Source organism: Cydia fagiglandana, chromosome 4 (assembly GCF_963556715.1).
Source record: "Cydia fagiglandana chromosome 4, ilCydFagi1.1, whole genome shotgun sequence".
NCBI classification, from domain to species: domain Eukaryota; kingdom Metazoa; phylum Arthropoda; class Insecta; order Lepidoptera; family Tortricidae; genus Cydia; species Cydia fagiglandana.
In genome coordinates, this window is record NC_085935.1 from 1625396 (window position 1) to 1642564 (window position 17169).

The 17169-nt window shown below is 40.5% G+C and overlaps 1 protein-coding gene across 1 annotated transcript in view; it reads left to right on the forward strand.

Moving 5' to 3' along the window:
- LOC134663381 (laminin subunit alpha-2-like) overlaps positions 1–13357 on the forward strand; it is a 150190-nt gene extending 136833 nt beyond the window's left edge. The window contains exons 46-57 of the mRNA XM_063519744.1: positions 372–610; positions 1810–2014; positions 2712–2827; positions 4421–4587; positions 5074–5095; positions 5974–6126; positions 6511–6642; positions 7630–7770; positions 8174–8315; positions 9336–9526; positions 12053–12275; positions 13218–13357. Coding sequence (XP_063375814.1) covers positions 372–610; positions 1810–2014; positions 2712–2827; positions 4421–4587; positions 5074–5095; positions 5974–6126; positions 6511–6642; positions 7630–7770; positions 8174–8315; positions 9336–9526; positions 12053–12275; positions 13218–13357 — 1871 coding nt within the window. The remainder of the gene's footprint in view (positions 1–371; positions 611–1809; positions 2015–2711; positions 2828–4420; positions 4588–5073; positions 5096–5973; positions 6127–6510; positions 6643–7629; positions 7771–8173; positions 8316–9335; positions 9527–12052; positions 12276–13217) is intronic.
- Positions 13358–17169: the final 3812 nt, after the last annotated feature.

Genomic DNA, 17169 nt, shown 5'->3' on the forward strand with positions numbered 1-17169 from the left:
AATTATTATTATGTTTCCTATCCACATCGGATATCTGAGTAATGCCTTCCTGGCAGGCTACTAGGCTACTTTTATGCCGACGGTACTTCTCCTCAACAATGACATGGCGGTGGCGAGTGGCGGGAAGCGAGCAACGGTTCGCAGGAAGTGGAAGCGGAACTACGTCACGGCGTGGGGCGGAGCGACTACATAGACGCTAGCGGCATCATTGGTCAACGATCGCGTTACTCTCTCAATGAAGATATCCGATGTGGATAGGAAACATAATAATAATTTTATTGGAAGGTAAAATTTTTATATTATTCTATTTCTCCCTGAAACACAGCTCCTATTCGCATTGACCTTGTAAGCTGAGTCCGAGTTGTCCCCAGGCAGCCTGCGTGTGAACGGGGAGGAGACGCTGGGGTCGCCGTCGCCGCCGGTGCAGGCGGCCGCCGCGCTGCCCGACGTGTCGGGCGCCGCCTACTGGCTGGGGGGCGCGCCGCCCGGCCACGACGCGCCCGCGCCGCCGCTGCTCGGCTGCTTGGGGGCGCTCTCCGTGGACAGGGAGGGATACGACGTGCTGGATACGCCGACGAGGAACGGTGTGGAAGCTAGATGCATGGACAGGGTGAGTGGCTATGATACTCTATGGCCTATATAGATCAACTTTTATATAGATAGCTATAATACTCTCTGACCTGTACACAACGTCCTACTAACTAGGGGGCGCGCCCCACGGCTAGGCGGCCCCCACGCCGGCGCTGCTAGGGTGCTTAGGGGCGCTCTCCGTGGATAGGGAGGGGTACGACGTGCTGGATACGCCGACGAGGAACGGTGTGGAAGCTAGATGCATGGACAGGGTGAGTAGTTATGATACTCTCTGTCCTATATACAACGTTCTACTAACTAGGGGGCGCGCCCCACGACTAGGCGGCCCCCACGCTGCCGCTGCTAGGATGCTTAAAGGCGGTGTCCGTGGATAGGGAGGGATATGATGTGCTGGATACGCCGACAAGGGGAAGCGAGGTGTATGGATAGAGTAAGTGCGGGTCTCTATTATTTGTCAAAAAGTTTTACGTCATAATGTATTGTTTGTCCACATTTTTGTTAGTCATAATTTACCTATATGGTTCAGGGGGGCGATTTTTGAAATTCGACCACTCGATTTCGTGTATTTTGTTAAATGATATCTCCACTACTAGGCGTTTAAATTCTACTAATAGAATTGAAATCGAGTGGTCAATACCACTAGATTCCAATATTCGATCGCTCGTTTTTCAAAAATTAGCATTTCGCCGATTTCCACCGATTTTCGAGTGACGAAATCGCGCGATCGAAATTCAAAAATCGGCCCCCAGAAACGCGTCACTTTTCAGGGTTGCTATAAAACAAACTTAACGTAACCTAACCTTTCTATAGGATAACCTTACGAAAATCCGGAAAAAAATACGGTTTCAGTTTTAGGACGGATTCATTTCATTTCATTTCATTTCCGGAAAATTAACGGTTTCAGTTTTAGGACTAATGATAATATGACAAACAATACATTAAGACTTAAAACTTTATGTGAAACAAATGGACCCCAGTAAAACGTAGAGATGTGTTCTGAAATATGTGTTGGAAATATAGACCGAAAAAGTCTCTGCCTTGACGAATAGCTCGACTTTTATAAGTATAGGCTATGATACTCTCTGTCCTATATACAACGTCCTTTGGCTGAGGGGCGCGCCCCCTGCATAATTTCCTGACGCGTACGTACGCAACAGGCTATTGGCGACTTTTTTCCAAAAACGGAACTCAGCCTAACAACTTTGATTTCTTTTTCAGACTCTTCGAACAGCGACACTAGAAGGCACCGGCTATGTAGAGCTGCCGTCCCCCATCCTCCGCCGCAAAGCAGCCCTAGGGCTCACGTTCCGGTCCCGCGGCGACGGGCTGCTGCTGTACAGGGCTCCGTCCACGCTCAGCGAGAACGAGGTCGACGACGAAGATGGCGACGACAAGCATTACCTCAGGCTGGTGCTTGTAGACGGTAAGTCTTCAACCACTAATGTCAAAAAGAAGTACCTACCTAGGGCGACACATAGTGCAACCCTATGAGGTACAAAACATTACGGCCCAATGGAACTTTCTGGATGCAACGGGCATTAGTAATGAACTTTAAAGGGCCGTCACAATAGATCAATGCTAGTCGATGAGACAGACACTCAAAGGCCCACAACAACACAATAATAATAAAGTCTTCAAGTGGCCCGCCGGGTATCTTCTTAAAGCACCACTCCAACCAAGTGCGAATCGTACTCGCGCACGAAGGGTTCCGTACCATTACGCAAAAAAATCTCGTCATTCTGTTTTTAGTATTTGTTGTTATAGCGGCAACAGAAATACATCATTAATTGTGAATATTTCAACTGCCTAGCTATCACGGTGTATGAGATACAGCCTGATGACAGACAGACTGACAGACAGATAGTCGGATAGTGGAGTCTAGTAATAGGGTCCCGTTTTTACCCTTTGGGTAGGGAACCCTAAAAAAAGGTAGCACACAGCGATATATCATCTCGCACGAATCTGAAGCAGCCCAGCCAACTATTTTTTTTATTATTAATTTGGAGATCCAACAGCTATGACATTAACATAGAAATTATAGTAGATACAGAAAGTAAATTATAGGAACTCTATTTACATTTACTATTTGTTTGTTACTAGTATTTGGCTCCTGGTTTTAGGTGAGTTGGAGCTGACCGCGGCGGCGGGCAAGGCAGAGCTGCGACTGCGCACGAACGGAACGCGCTTCGACGACGATAACAGACACTCCGTCAGAATCGTGAGGGCTCATAAACAGGTAGACAATTGTAGATTATACTGTTGCCATCATATATATCGGAGCGACCAAAGTGTTCATAAATATCTGAGCTCGCCTATATTGCCAATGCGTTAGAGTTGCGTGTTCAGATATTTTAAGCACCTTGGCCGCTCTGATATCTGATGGCAGCTGTACAACAAGAGCAAAGAACAAAAACAATCCTTATCTGAGGCATGCTAGAGTTATACACTCTGCATTTTACTTCGATTACGAGAAAACATAAGTATGTCGGAGCCTGACACCAGAAAGACGTATTGCAGCGTTATAGTTCATTATTTTAGATCGATTAGCAATGTTGAGCTACGTATTATTTGGTTGTAACAAAATAAATAAAGTTGTGTAGAGAGTAACGCCGTCTATTGGCGAATTGTTGAAATAAAGTTGCGTAGAGTAACGCCATCTATTGGCGTGTTGTTGAACTAAGATGACAGGTAGAAGGCTTTGGAACGTCGAGAGGTTTCTCTCGAGTGAGCGTAGGCACGAGTGGCATTTTTGTCGGTATGTTGGTAGACTGGTCGTGCAGGTTTGCCAACTTGACTCGAAGCGGGAGCAGGGTGGCTCCGCCGCTGGTAGTTCTTCTTGATCGGACCGCGCTAGAGATCGGACGTACTCGTTAGCCAACCTCGTGCCTAACTCGCTACGTTCCTGAAGGCTTATACCTGAAGGATTATTCTGATAGCTTATAGAATCTAGCGTTCTTTAACCATTTAGCAAAGTGTTTTATTTCAAGTGTTATTTTGATTTCTTATGTTTCATTAGAAGCTTACTTTTGTGAAATAAAGAAAGGATGTGTTATGTGTTGTTTTAACTTGTTTTGAAAATATTTGTCCCTCTGAGTTTGTTGCCGGTCCCATATCTAAATCTTCTTAGGTCAGATGTCTAGGGTTGTAGCCGGCATAGTTTGACTTGAATAAAGATTTTAACGGTTTCATGTGATCTTTTTATTTTGAAAGTAATCCGTTAACATCCATAAAGAAATTAGTTCTTTTTATTATTTAGTACTGAAATATAGTAGGCACTAGTATGGTTAACGAGTCCGAATGTTTATTTCATGCACTGGTAGCAATGGTAGGTATTGGTTTAGCTGTGAAGTAATACATCTAGGTGCTGCCCCCACGCGCCCACCGCCTTTAGGACCGTCGGTATCCGACAAGTACATAAATATATTTAAACATATTTTACGGCATTCGCCAGACTAGGACCCCGCGTGCTTGACAAATAGCGAGGACCTATTGGTATTGGCCAATGATGCTACTTAAAACTTTTAAAATGGTATCCTGAAGCTTAACGAGTATAAAATACGCGTCTCGAAACATCGTAAGACCTTGTACAGACATAATTAATATTTTCCATCATATTTATTACACGGAAACGTACGAACGTGTTTTGCTATTTCAGTCAGTCTCGGTACAAAAAGAACTGAGGTTGACTGAAGTAGCATCACAAATACGAACGTTTCCGAGAAAATATGATGGAAAACAACTATACGCTACATCTGTAGGTACATTTAAACAGTCAAATATCTATAAATGTTGTCTCTCAATCAGTTGTGACAAATGTAAATTATTTCAGCTGGAGTTATGGGTAGACGAAGACCGCCTGGCAACAGGGACGCTAGCTGGCAACGCGTTGCCAGCTCGCAACAAGGGCTTGTTCATCGGAGGCATGCCAGCGGCGCAAGACGGTCCAATGTATAAAGGCTTTAGCGGGACTGTAGCTGATCTGATAGTGGATTCCAAGTAAGTTAAGAATACGCTTTGGGTTATACAGTGACACTGTTCAATGAAAGTTTGTCCATCGAAGGCATGCCGTTGCAAGACGAGTCGGTCTTTAACTCTTTATAAGGCATTAGGGTGTCAGGAATTGTGCAAAATTGAACCCTATCACTTGGAAATAAAGTTCGAAATCAGGTGGGAAATATGTTCCCTTTGCCTTATAAAGGCTTAAGGGGTACAATAGTAGAGTTGCCGATCTGATTTTGAATTTGAAGTGAAAGAATATAAAAGCACGAAAAGTGAATTAGCCAATGTTCAGTTGACCACGTCCGAGCAAACATCTGGATCGTATTCCATCTATCGAATTTCTTGTGTATTCAATCCAATCCAATGTGTATTGCGTCTCACATTTTGCTTTAATGAGAGAGTGAGTTGCACTGACACTGGATAAAGAAATCGGGCAGGTAGAATACCACCCTCAGCTGAGTAAATGTAGAGTTTCGTTTCCAGTGTGGTCGGGTTCGAGACGGCGGTGAACTGGAGCTCGGCGCGGCTCGGGCGCCGCGCGCCGCGCGCCGGCCGCCGCGCGCCGCCGCGCGCGCCGCACCCGCCGCCCGCCAGGAACAACGACTGCACCAAGGTATAAAGTATATTTCTCTCCTTTCTAAGTCTACCGCCTCGATTATAAAATACATCAATACATCATTCTTAAGTACTAATTTATTGTCTTCAGATCATGATTAAACAAATTAAAAATAAGTAATTACTTGTTTTTTACTTTTGGTATTTTATTATTCGATATGGTTTGACATTAGTAAAGTAGTAAGTAGGAGTCTTGCCCATCACTAGTAAATTCATCATTCAGAGACAATTTCAATATGGCGGTTTGTTTACATAGTTAGCAAATTCTATTGAAATAGACTTTAGTGTAACCCTCTTATTCATAAACTTTTACTAAAGTTAACAAGCCGATAATAATCGGTTGTCCCTTTCCATCAAACCCATACGTCGGAAAGGGACTACCGATTATTATCGGCTTGTCAACTTTAGTAAACGTTTATGAATAAGGAGGTAAATATTTGAACTGAGCTAGTTTACTCAAAGAGTCTCAAGAATATAATACCATTGAGTGGTAAACCACAAATTAGGATAACTACCTCGCAGTAAAAGCTGAATCTTAGTATAGATTAACGACTCTACAGCTTGGCAAAAAAAGAGTAGAATTTAGGCTTATTATTAACCGGGCAACTAAAATATTAAACAGGAACTTTCACTGGGCATATAATAATATAATTTGGCCTGTACCTAATTGCAATTTTAATAAAAGAGCGTGCGAGACACCAATAAAAAAGTAACCGATGTCTAACTCTTTATTTATACGCAACCTTAACCAATTACTTGTTGTTACAGACGGCATCCTACACAGTAGAAGTCGGGGCAGTAAAGTTTGGCGACTCGCCCGGCAGCCATGCGACGCTGCGACTACCACCTCGTGTTAAAGAGCTCTCGTTGTCGCTTAGCTTCCGGACGTTCGCTCCTGACGGTCTTCTACTCTTAGCTCCGGTAAGTAACATTTTCATTTGGTTTTTACCCCTTGGGTTCCGCACCCAAGGGGTAAAAACGGTACCCTACTAAGACTCCGCTGTCCGTCTGTCTGTCTGTCTGCCTGTCACCAGGCTGTTTATCATGAACCGTGATAGCTAGGCCGTTGAAATTTTCACAGATGATGTATATCTGTTGTCACTATATAACAACAGATACTAAAGAAGAATAAAATAAATGTTTAAGTGGCTCCCATACAACAATCGCGACTATTTTGCCGTTTTTTTCGTAATGGTACGGTACCCTTCGTGCGCGAGTCCGACTCGCGCTTGGCCGGGTTTTTTTTATTATATAAGTCTAACCGGTTATAACCACAAATTTCATAACTAAAGTCTTTATGTCCAGGGTACGAAAACGAAACCAAAGCACTACATGGCTCTACTGGTGCGCGAAGGCAAGTTGCGGCTCTACGTGCGCGGGCGCCGACGGAAGGAGCTCTCTCTCGCCGCCTCGGTGTCAGATGGAGAATGGCGTGAGGTACTTAATCATTGTAGTTTTTACAAGGCTCACGATACATCAATGTACTTCAAAACATTCTCCTCTCCACCCTTTTCATGGACTTTTACAGTCAATGTAAGATGCCCCATTTCATAAAATATTTTGACGCACTATGACCATATACATTGTCCTTCTTAAACTCGGTTTTCCTAGGATAGCGGTGCCGTCATATAGCAGCCGTACAAAATAATACGGCTAAATAAGGATGAGTAGTACCTATTTTGTATGGAGACGGCCGCTATATGACGGCACCGCTATCCTAGGAAACCAGAGCTTTACCCCTAATAAATTTTTTTCCGGTTACATCATGTTTAAAATGCTTTTCATTTCCGATTGAGACTACCATACCGTATGTCGTATACCCTCGAATGCACATGGTTCCTATAGGTACTTAGGGCCACCACACTAGCGTCTTTCGAGCGTCGTCGTCTTGTCAGCGCCTGCGCAACGGCGACGCAACTTATTATGCTTTGTTGTTGAGCGTTGAGCTGACCTCAACGTCAGCAGCGTTTATCAAGCGCCAGCGTCTCCCCAGCGTCCACCAGCGTCCAGTGACGACGCGACGTCTCTAACGTCTTTTGAACGTCTTGCCAGCGTCTTGTCAGCGCCTGCACAGCGTTCTTGCCCTGACGCGGGAGCTGACAAGACAACGACGCTCTAAAGGGGCCCACAGATTACCAATTCGCCGGACTATATCAGCCTGTCAGTTGTTCGGAGCTGTCAAATTTTGCGTTTAACTGACAGGCTGATATCTTCCGGCGAACTGGTAATGACTAAGGGCCCCACATCTAGCGTATTTCGAGCGTCGGCGTCTACAACTCCATGGCCGCTGCTCGACACAACGTCGACGCAACTGCGCAGTGACGTCATTTTCCATAGCGCTGACCAGACGCCAACAGACGCTGACGCTCGAAAGACGCTAGATGTGGGCGGGCCCTTAATACAGTTGTAATTTTCCATTGGCAGGTGACAGTCCGCATCTCGCGCAACCGCCTCGTCCTGTCGAGTGGCGGCGCGGCCAGCGCGGCGCACGCGCCGCCCGCCGCCCGCGCGCCGCGGCTCTACGTGGGCGGCTTACCGCAACCGCTCAACAACATACCCAACTCTGTAAGCAACCAAATAATACATAGGTCACTAGATAAGTTTTGGAATTGACAAATATAAAACAAAGAGGTGGCGTATCACATTATTCTTTTTAAAAACTATATTTCCATAGACAATGATTAGCTGGAAAACAATTACTTTCTTTTTAAAAAGTAGGTAGGTATATGTGATAGGCCACCTCTTTGTTTTATATTTTTCTATTGCAAACTTATATGGTGACCTATACAGTATGTGTCTGACCATGGGGCTTTAATTCCAGGGCTTGATTTTACTCGCTAAATTGAGCTACTTTTACTATGGGACCAAACCTAAAATCGGGGGTCAGTAACAACCTGTATATATGGTGAGAAATAGTTCAGTTCAATTTAATGTGTTTTTTTACCTTACAATTATAAATTCTCCACAGATTCTCCGAGTAGGCGGATTCCTCGGCTGCATCCGTCGTGTGGTAGTCAACGATCGGGCTGAAGACCTAGTGAGGAACGCGGCCGCGCACCACAGGGTAGGACAGTGCTTTCCAAACGTCGAACGAGGCGCTTACTTCGGAGGTAATTCCACCATCAGCCACTATTCTATTCGGTCTGTTAACTTTTTCGACGCCGTGTCAAAACCAAAAGCTGTCACTCGGACGCCACGTCACCGAAGTGTCAAAACTGAAATTGAACTTTATGTATATGCACGTAGGTCTATGTTGCTCTATGGTCTGTGACCGATTAATCGGTCTTTGGCGTTGAACCTGCGGTGCGGATATATCGGTCATTGGCGTCCAAAAGGTTAAAAACCTTCTCCTTTTAGGCAGTTCCTGACATATTTAGGTAAGTATTTAAGTTGTATAGCGCACCAAAGAGCATATTTCTACTTAACTGTGCTTATGACTTCAGGGATGGTAATAAAAATCAAAGTGACAGCATCATATTAACTCACATTATAGACGGGTCTAACGCGAATTATATTCAATTACCTTTATTTACCGACGTTTCGACACAGGTTTCACTGGTCGTGGTCGCGGCTAACTGATTGTCCCAGCAAAATGTCAAAACAGAGATTTGTGTTGTGTTTGTGTGACAGCATCATGCTGAGAATCATAGGATGTGGCGTTTACTTTGGAGATATCTCAACCATTAGCCATTGAAATGTCCCGATTTAAGTAGTATCTTGGACAGTTATAGGTACACTAAGTTATACCCAGTCTTGTACGTGAGCTCTAAGCCATACTGCCTTGTCATGAGTATACTTCGTTTTTTTTAGCATTAAAAATTAGGTAAACAATCTTGACGTGTCTTTTAATTGAAAAACACATTTTAAAAATAAGTTACGGCAAATATGTAACAATTATGAATCTAATACGATTATTTATATTCTTCTGCTTTCATAAGTAATAGTTTTTGATTTTTAAAAAGCGTTTTTCAATTAAAAGACATGTCAAGATCGCTTACCTTCTTGCAAGTTCTTTCTAATGCTAAAAAAACGAACTATAGGTTTTTTTCTTTACAGTTAGTTCAATCCGGAAAACTTATTCAAAGCTTACTCTGTAGAAACATCTTTAAAAACTTATTTTGACATTTCAGGTGATGCGTATGCGTTATGGTCAAGCGCGTGGCGGCCGGGCGAGAGCGGCGCGGAGGCGGCTGAGATGCGGTTACGATTCCGTAGCGCTGAGCCGTCAGGGCTACTGCTTGCTGCCACTAACTTGGTGCTCGAGTTAAAAGATGGCGCTGTAAGTGTAAACCTCTATGAACTCAGTGGCGAGCGCCTAGTGGTACGTGCGTCGTGGCGTCCATGGGATTTGAGCAGCCTGTACAGACGTTCGCGGTTAGCGTCGATTTTGTTTGCACACTCAAATAGCAAACGACTAACTGAGTTAGCAAGAATTGAGTGCTGGTTGCACCACACTCAACTTATGGGATAGTACGTACCTACGTACTATGTACTACGTACCTAAGTTTTTATTAATTTTTATGGTATTAATACAGACAGTAGGTAAGAATGATTCTTTTATGATTAATTGTAAGTATGACACTAACAAGTGATTCTTAGAGTTTGTGCGGAAAGAGAGAAGAGTCGTGGAATGTATGGGGCCCAATGCATTCTACGAATCTTCTTTTTTCGAACAGACTCTACCAAATTACTTAAATATTTTTTTCCTAGTTTTGTGTATCGTATGAAAGTTTAAGAATCGTTCGGTTTAGTGTTTTTATCATCATATTATTTATACTTATTGTCCATAATTTCAGAATTTTTCTTCATAGAACTAAGGTAAGTACCCCTATTAACGAGGGGGTTAAGCAAGTTTCCCAAAAAGAGCCAAAAATTAAGCATAAACCGGCGGTGTATGGACCAAGACATATTTTTTTATGTTAGTTTGTTAATTAAAGTTTATATTATTTTAATTTCTGGCCTCGTTTTAGAAAATTATAAAGGAAAAAATAATTATCAAAACCAAAATGTCGAAATCGCCTATTACCGAGGTAATGGACCACTGTTACCCAAATACCGCGGATGTGGGTTCCTTTTTACGAGGGTAGATAACTCGTTGCATTTTTAGTTCCATAATTATGATAAATATTATTTATTTGACAATAATGGATAAAATATAGTATATTCAATACCTACGCTTTTCATATTATAAGACTTATTTAATTATTGAATTTATATTAGAAATAGTTGGATCCTTTAACGCTAAAACATCGTGGTACCCTTTACGAGCAAGTGTGATGCTGTCGAAATTCTGGTTTAATTTATTACCTATCTACGTTAAATAAATAGGTACTTTATTATTTCAACCGGACGTGGAGGGCAAATTGCGCCAAAACGTTCAAGCTATCACAATTATATTCTACACAATACATATACAAGATCTGTGTAATGTAATGTTGTATGTTTGTGTTGTGTGTCTATTTTATATATAGGTAACATAAAATATATTTTTCTACTCCAACACTTCTATTTGTCGATTAAATGACTGCCAGTGATATCTAAACCAGCTACATTTGAAGCGCGGTGCGTAGGGGGCCGTATCCTTTGTCTATATGATCAGAAATATCACAATAGCCAAGAGTTGTATTAAAAAAAATCTATTTTCTAGGCAAAGATCTAAAAACCAATATTTACTTTGACTTTATATATCATTTTATGTTTGCTGACTTATAAAAAATATTGTGTGCAACGGTACAACATTAGGTCTGAAAATCCTTGGCCTGTCTTCGGCCCTTGAATTTTAAGAACCTTTATATATTGTACCTTTATATATGTATATGTACCTGGTATACAAAAGAGTATCAAAAGTATTAGGTATTTTAAGAACCTATTAATTTCGAAGCCATGAAAGTTTTGGGTGGGTCTGTATTAGGTTCTCATACAGCTTATTACCGAGTGATGTCTTTTCTGACCATCGTTAAACGGTTCAATTCAAATAATTTTAAAACTCATTTACGACTAATCAAAATAAATAGTTATCTTGTATTTTATTAATACGATCAATATGGATGATTCCAAATATTACAAAACAATGGTTAAAATAAACTTTATAACCATACTTCTGTTTTTATATCAATACTTGAACGAGTTTCTCACATAAGGGTTTCTAAGAAAACGTCTGAGAAGGTGTCTAAAATTGTAATCAAAATTAAGAGTCCTTGCATAGATTTCATACCACGTTAATAGCTCTTTAGTTTTATAGGTGGTTAAATAATTCAATAACATCAAAAGTCAAGAAAATGTGCATTTATATATGAATATAAGATCGCTCGAATCTAAAATACCGTTTCCGTTACTACCGAGGTATAACTCGAAATTAGGTGTCACACAAAGAAAATGGAACCTAACACCGAGGTTTTTAATTTCCTATTTTTTTTCCCTATTGGCGAGCAAATATCGCAAATAAAGTATTTGGGAATTATAAAAATAATAACTAAGAATCAATCTCAAGTCTTAGTCTTTCCATAATATTTACCATTATTATGCTAATCACTAAATAGAATACGCGTTTACTTACTTGAGGTGTTGCGTGTTAGTATGGAGCAACCAAATCTTGCGCTCTTGATACGCTAGTTTACGTTTTTCGATTTGTTTGTGTGATGTTTTCGTAGTAATGTTATACTGATTCGACAGTCAAAAGATAAGGCTTTATTTCTGTTTTCTTAGATTCAAAGAAAGTTAATGAGCTTTCTTATTAAACGCTATTTTGTACATACCGCGGTAATTAATGCCAATTTTAATGGGGTCGTTAATAGGGGTACTTACCTTATACTCTTTATAACGTTTTAAAAAAAATTGTTTTGAACAGGTAATCCTAACCCGCTCGGGCTCGACCACGTCCCTCGCGTCGGCCCGCGGGCCGGGCAACCGGGCGCTGTGCGACGGGCGCTGGCACTCCGTGCTGGTGCGCGTGGCGCGCGCGCACGTGGCGCTGGCGCTCGACGCCGGCCCCGAGATACGCGACGGCGACGCCACGCTCGTCGACGAGGAGAGCGCGCCGGCCGCCCCGCTCTATGTGGGGGGGTTGCCAGGTAATAGAGATTATCAGTCGAGTACCGTGTTTGCTGAGTTGCCTAAGTGAGGTACGAGATTGAAAAGCTTAATTAAATAAATAAATAAATATTATAGGACATTCTTACACAGATTGACTAAGTCCCACAGTAAGCTCAAGAAGGCTTGTGTGGTTAATTATATCACTATTGTGTAAAATACAGTTTAAAAATTTTGGCTGAACGTTTTAAGACCCCTGTATCGTTGGGCTTTATTTGACCATTTACTAAACGCGACACCCGTAGGTGTAGAGGTGCTTTTGTTACGATGAGATTTTTTACTCTCAGTTTGTGACCACTAAAATATTGTTTAAGACTCAATTTTTTGCTATCGATTCCGTAAACTGCTCTAAAACTGAACATTTTAAAATAATTTATCGGTACCAGTATTTTGATGCTGCCCCAAATTCTGCACAAATCAGTTTAACAATATCGCCACGAGCCACGAACAACATAATAATTAAAAGATATAATAGGTACCTACACGCAAATAATTTATTGGATCACCCGTCCACGCGTCCTCTTAAGGTGGTATTCCGTCTGTCAATGTCATTCCATCTCACTCTCTCGTTAAGAAAATGTGAGACAAAATACACATTGGAAAGAAATTGGACAGGTGGAATACAGCGGCTTTAGCAGCAAAGTAACAAAAAGTATATGTAAACCCCTTAAAGGGGCATTCCACGAGACTGTCGCTTACATAACGCTTTTGCCTTGTATGGCAGCTACCTCAATAAAATACGTGAATCTCGAGAATATACTGCCAATTTGTTAGCAAAATCATGAAATATTACCTGACCCAATATCGCTTACTCAGCATTTCCAGAAGTATTAGAAGAATTGCGTTATGTAAGCGACAGTCTCGTGGAATGCCCCAAAAACACAATGATAGCTGACTCACTTCCGATACTTTCCTCATTGCAGAGGGCTCCACAGACGGCGTGGACGCTCAAAACTTCAAGGGCTGCATAGACGACGTCAGCATCGGCGGCCAGAAGCGCAAGTGGAAAGACATGGAGGCGCTACACAATGTGCTGTTAGACTCCTGCCCTGTTACGCAGTGAACCTTCATGTGGGGGAGTAAGGTTCGGATTCGATAGAATAGAATTTTGCCTCTTTTAGGCAGAGGCACTACATGTAACTATAGTTCATCTTTTTTAGCATTAGAAATAAGGTAAACAATCTTGATGTGTCTTTTAATTGAAAAATACATTTTAAAAATAAGTTACGGCAAATATGTAACAATTATGAATCTAATACGATCATTTATATTCTTCTGCTTTCATAAGTAATAGTTTTTGATTTTTAAAAAGCGTTGTTCAATTAAAAGACATGTCAAGATCGCTTACCTTCTTGCAAGTTCTTTCTAATGCTAAAAAAAAACGAACTATAGTGCTGTTACGTGGCGAACCTTATCAAGAAAAGAATAAAGTTCGGATTCCTTCAACCAAAATTGTGTGTCATAACTTTAGGCACTGGTCCCACCGCGAGCTAGTAAGCTATGAGCTATCGGCTATAAACACGAACAAAAGAAGAAGAGTTACTCGCCCAGCGGTGAGCTATAAATATCGCCGTGTCTCTTTTATTTACACGGGAGTGCTTATCTTTTGTTCGTGTTTATAGCCGATAGCTCATAGCTTACTAGCTCGCGGTGGGACCAGTGCCTTATAGACACGTCTTAAAGCAACTTATATGTTTGCTAATAAGGTTGATTTTTGTCTCTGTGATTTAAAGGTGGAGACGCAACAAATTGTTTTGTTTATGTTTTGCTCTGGTACCTATACAGTTGACCTTAAGGGCCTCCCCACATCTGGCGTCTTTCGAGCGTCGGCGTCTGGTCAGCGCTATGGAAAATGACGTCGCTGCGCAGTTGCGTCGACGTTGCATCGAGCAGCGGCCATAGAATTGTAGACGCCGACGCTCGAAAGACGCCAGATGTGGGGTGGCCCTAATGTGAAGGCAATAAGTGAGTGCCACCATAGACATCTTTTATTTTAAATACATATATGTTATGTCATTTATTATGGCTCTCCCACACTTTATTTCATCAAAGTTAGTGGTCGGACTATACACTCCTGCCCAATATGCAATGCCTTGAGCTAAGAAATGTGCCTTACTATAATATACTACCAAATGTGCCATACGTACACTACGTTTACAAATGATTAAATTAACGGTATCGTCTTGGGTCGTCCCATTCGTTATTCGTCAACTTCTTAAATTAGTCCTATTATGCTTTCGTCACTCATTCTACATTCGTCACAATCGTCGATGGCTTTCAATGTAGAATGAGTGACGAAAGCAGAATAGGACCAATTTAAGAATTTCACGAAAAGCGAATGGGACGACCCGAGACGATACCAAATTAACGTTGAAAAGCTATAGGAATAAGACTTTTTAGAGCACCATTAGGAAAAAGCCATAATATAATTTTATCATAAAATAAAAATTCTGTGGCTCTAGTCAAAAAGGGTACAAGGTCCATAGACTTTAACTAGTATGAAACATAACCCTTGTACGCTTTTTCACTGGACCATTGATGAATAGGGTGTCAAAACTGCAACTCAATACAGATGACATTTCGCTGGCCCAATATTACAGGGTTCTATAATTCACTTTTGTCGAACTGAAATTTGAACATTGCCATAGTGACATTAAGTCGAATTTGAACTATCTTAGAACTTTGTAATATTGATCCAGCGATTTCGGTAATGGCTCCTCTACACGATGGGCCAGCGCCGGCCACTCCAAGGGACGCAGCCATGCGGTAGAATGAGATAGCAATATAACTTGCTCCCTCTAATGCATAAATGCGTCTCTTGGAGTGGCCGGCGTTGGCCCATCGTGTAGAGGAGCCATAAAGCGGTTATTTTGAAGTCTATGGTTTACTTATTTACACTATTTGTCTAAATACCCTAAACAATAAATATTACTTTCCATAAAGAATGGTTCTTATGCTTCATGTGCAGTGTATAAGGATTCTTCTTCAAAGAAAAACCACAAATGTATTTTTTACTACACAACATTGAAACTCGCAAAATCTCTACGCTGAGTTCACATCTGACTTGGCACAATGAGGCTATTTAATTAAAATAATTAATATTAGACATTAGAGGCTAGTGTATATAGCAACACCTAGTACTTACTAATAGACATATAGGACCGTATTACTTAAATGAAGACAACCTAGTACTTACGAAGATTGATTTTTGAAAACTGTAACGCTTAACTCAGATGGTCGATAAGGTAGAGGTATCGTCTTGGGTCGTCCCATTCGTTTTTCGTCAAGTTCTTAAATTAGTCATATTCTGCATTCGTCACTCATTCTAAATACGTCACAATCGTCGGTGGCTTTCAATGTAGAATGAGTGACGCAAGCAGAATAGGACTAATTTAGGAACTTGACGAAAAACAAATGGGACGATCCAAGACGATACCATAAGGTAGTGTTAGCGTTGGTTTTCATAACTTAGTTTCCTTGTAGTATATAATTTGTACTTAATAATCATTCTTACGCTTCTAAATCTTAGTCGACCATGATAACTTCTCATCAATTATCTGAGTTAAGTATAACAGAAAAGTCGTTGCTCTCTTCATGTTAAAACTGAAATACCGAAAAATACAATTATTATTATTTGGAACGAATAATTAATTGTATTAATAATTAAACTAATTAATAAGCGGACATGAGCGGATATGTACATAATGTTAAGAGCTTATGTAAGTTACGTTCAGTATTTGTATTGTAAATAGTCGATTAGGTTTTGCATTTAATTAATTAGTCCTGGAAAATGTTTAAGTAGTAGGTTTGTAGTTTGTTTGTGACTGGCGCCATTAGCATATATATTTTTATTGTTATAAAAACGTGTCATTTCCAAGTAAAGGGTAGTTACTAATTTTTTACATTGACAGCAAGGCAATATTGTTATAAGGATGCGAGTAGAAATCGCCCTTCTTGACAACCAACAGTGTTGAACCCTTTATTAAGGGGCTACCCGAGGTTTTCATCGATTTTTGTCAAGTTTTGAATCGTATCTCCTTTTTTTGCACTACAGATAAAATTATAAGACAAACGGTTATCGGTTCTTCAATCTCTTTTATCTTCGGTTTTGTCCACCGGATTTTGAAAAAAATTAATACTTTTTTTTTAATTTTTTAAACACTGTCTAAAAAAACACTTTTTTCGTATCTAGTTTATTGCAGTGAAGGATCTTACATGTACGAAATCTACATATTTGGGTTCGTCTTTGAAGTCTCGAAAATCGTGTCAAGGTTTTAATTTTAAACTAATTAACACAAAAGTTATGGCCAGAAAACCAGTTTTTTAGCCTAAAATTGTTCAACTTTGATGCCAAATATCACCAAGACAATGAACTTTAAAGTAAATATGGGATACTATATTGCTTAAAGCCGTTGCTGTTAATATGATAAGCTACAAAAAACATTAGAAATCTAAGGGATTCAGATCGAAGGTCATTGGCGTGGGGGAGCCCCTTAAGCGTCACAAATATTGACATAAAATGTAGTTTGGATAAATTGCATGGACAAATGGAAAAAAAGATATTTCCTCGGAGATAATTAAGAGTAAAATGCATTGGAAATATTTCTTCGTCAGTTCAAATAAATTAAAGAAATATACATGTGATTTTCACGAAGGTATTTGAGAATAGTTTGCATAATAGGTAATTGTTGCATTTATTGTGTTAGTCACTAAAACAAATAATTTTAATGTATTATTATACGATAGTCTTGTCACATTTATTTTGAATAATTTTTTGAAATTGTTACAATAAAGTAAATTTAAGTCTTATTTGCTGTACATCAAGGTTCAAAAAAGAAAGGCTATCGTAAATTTGTAAATAATAAATTAGGGGTC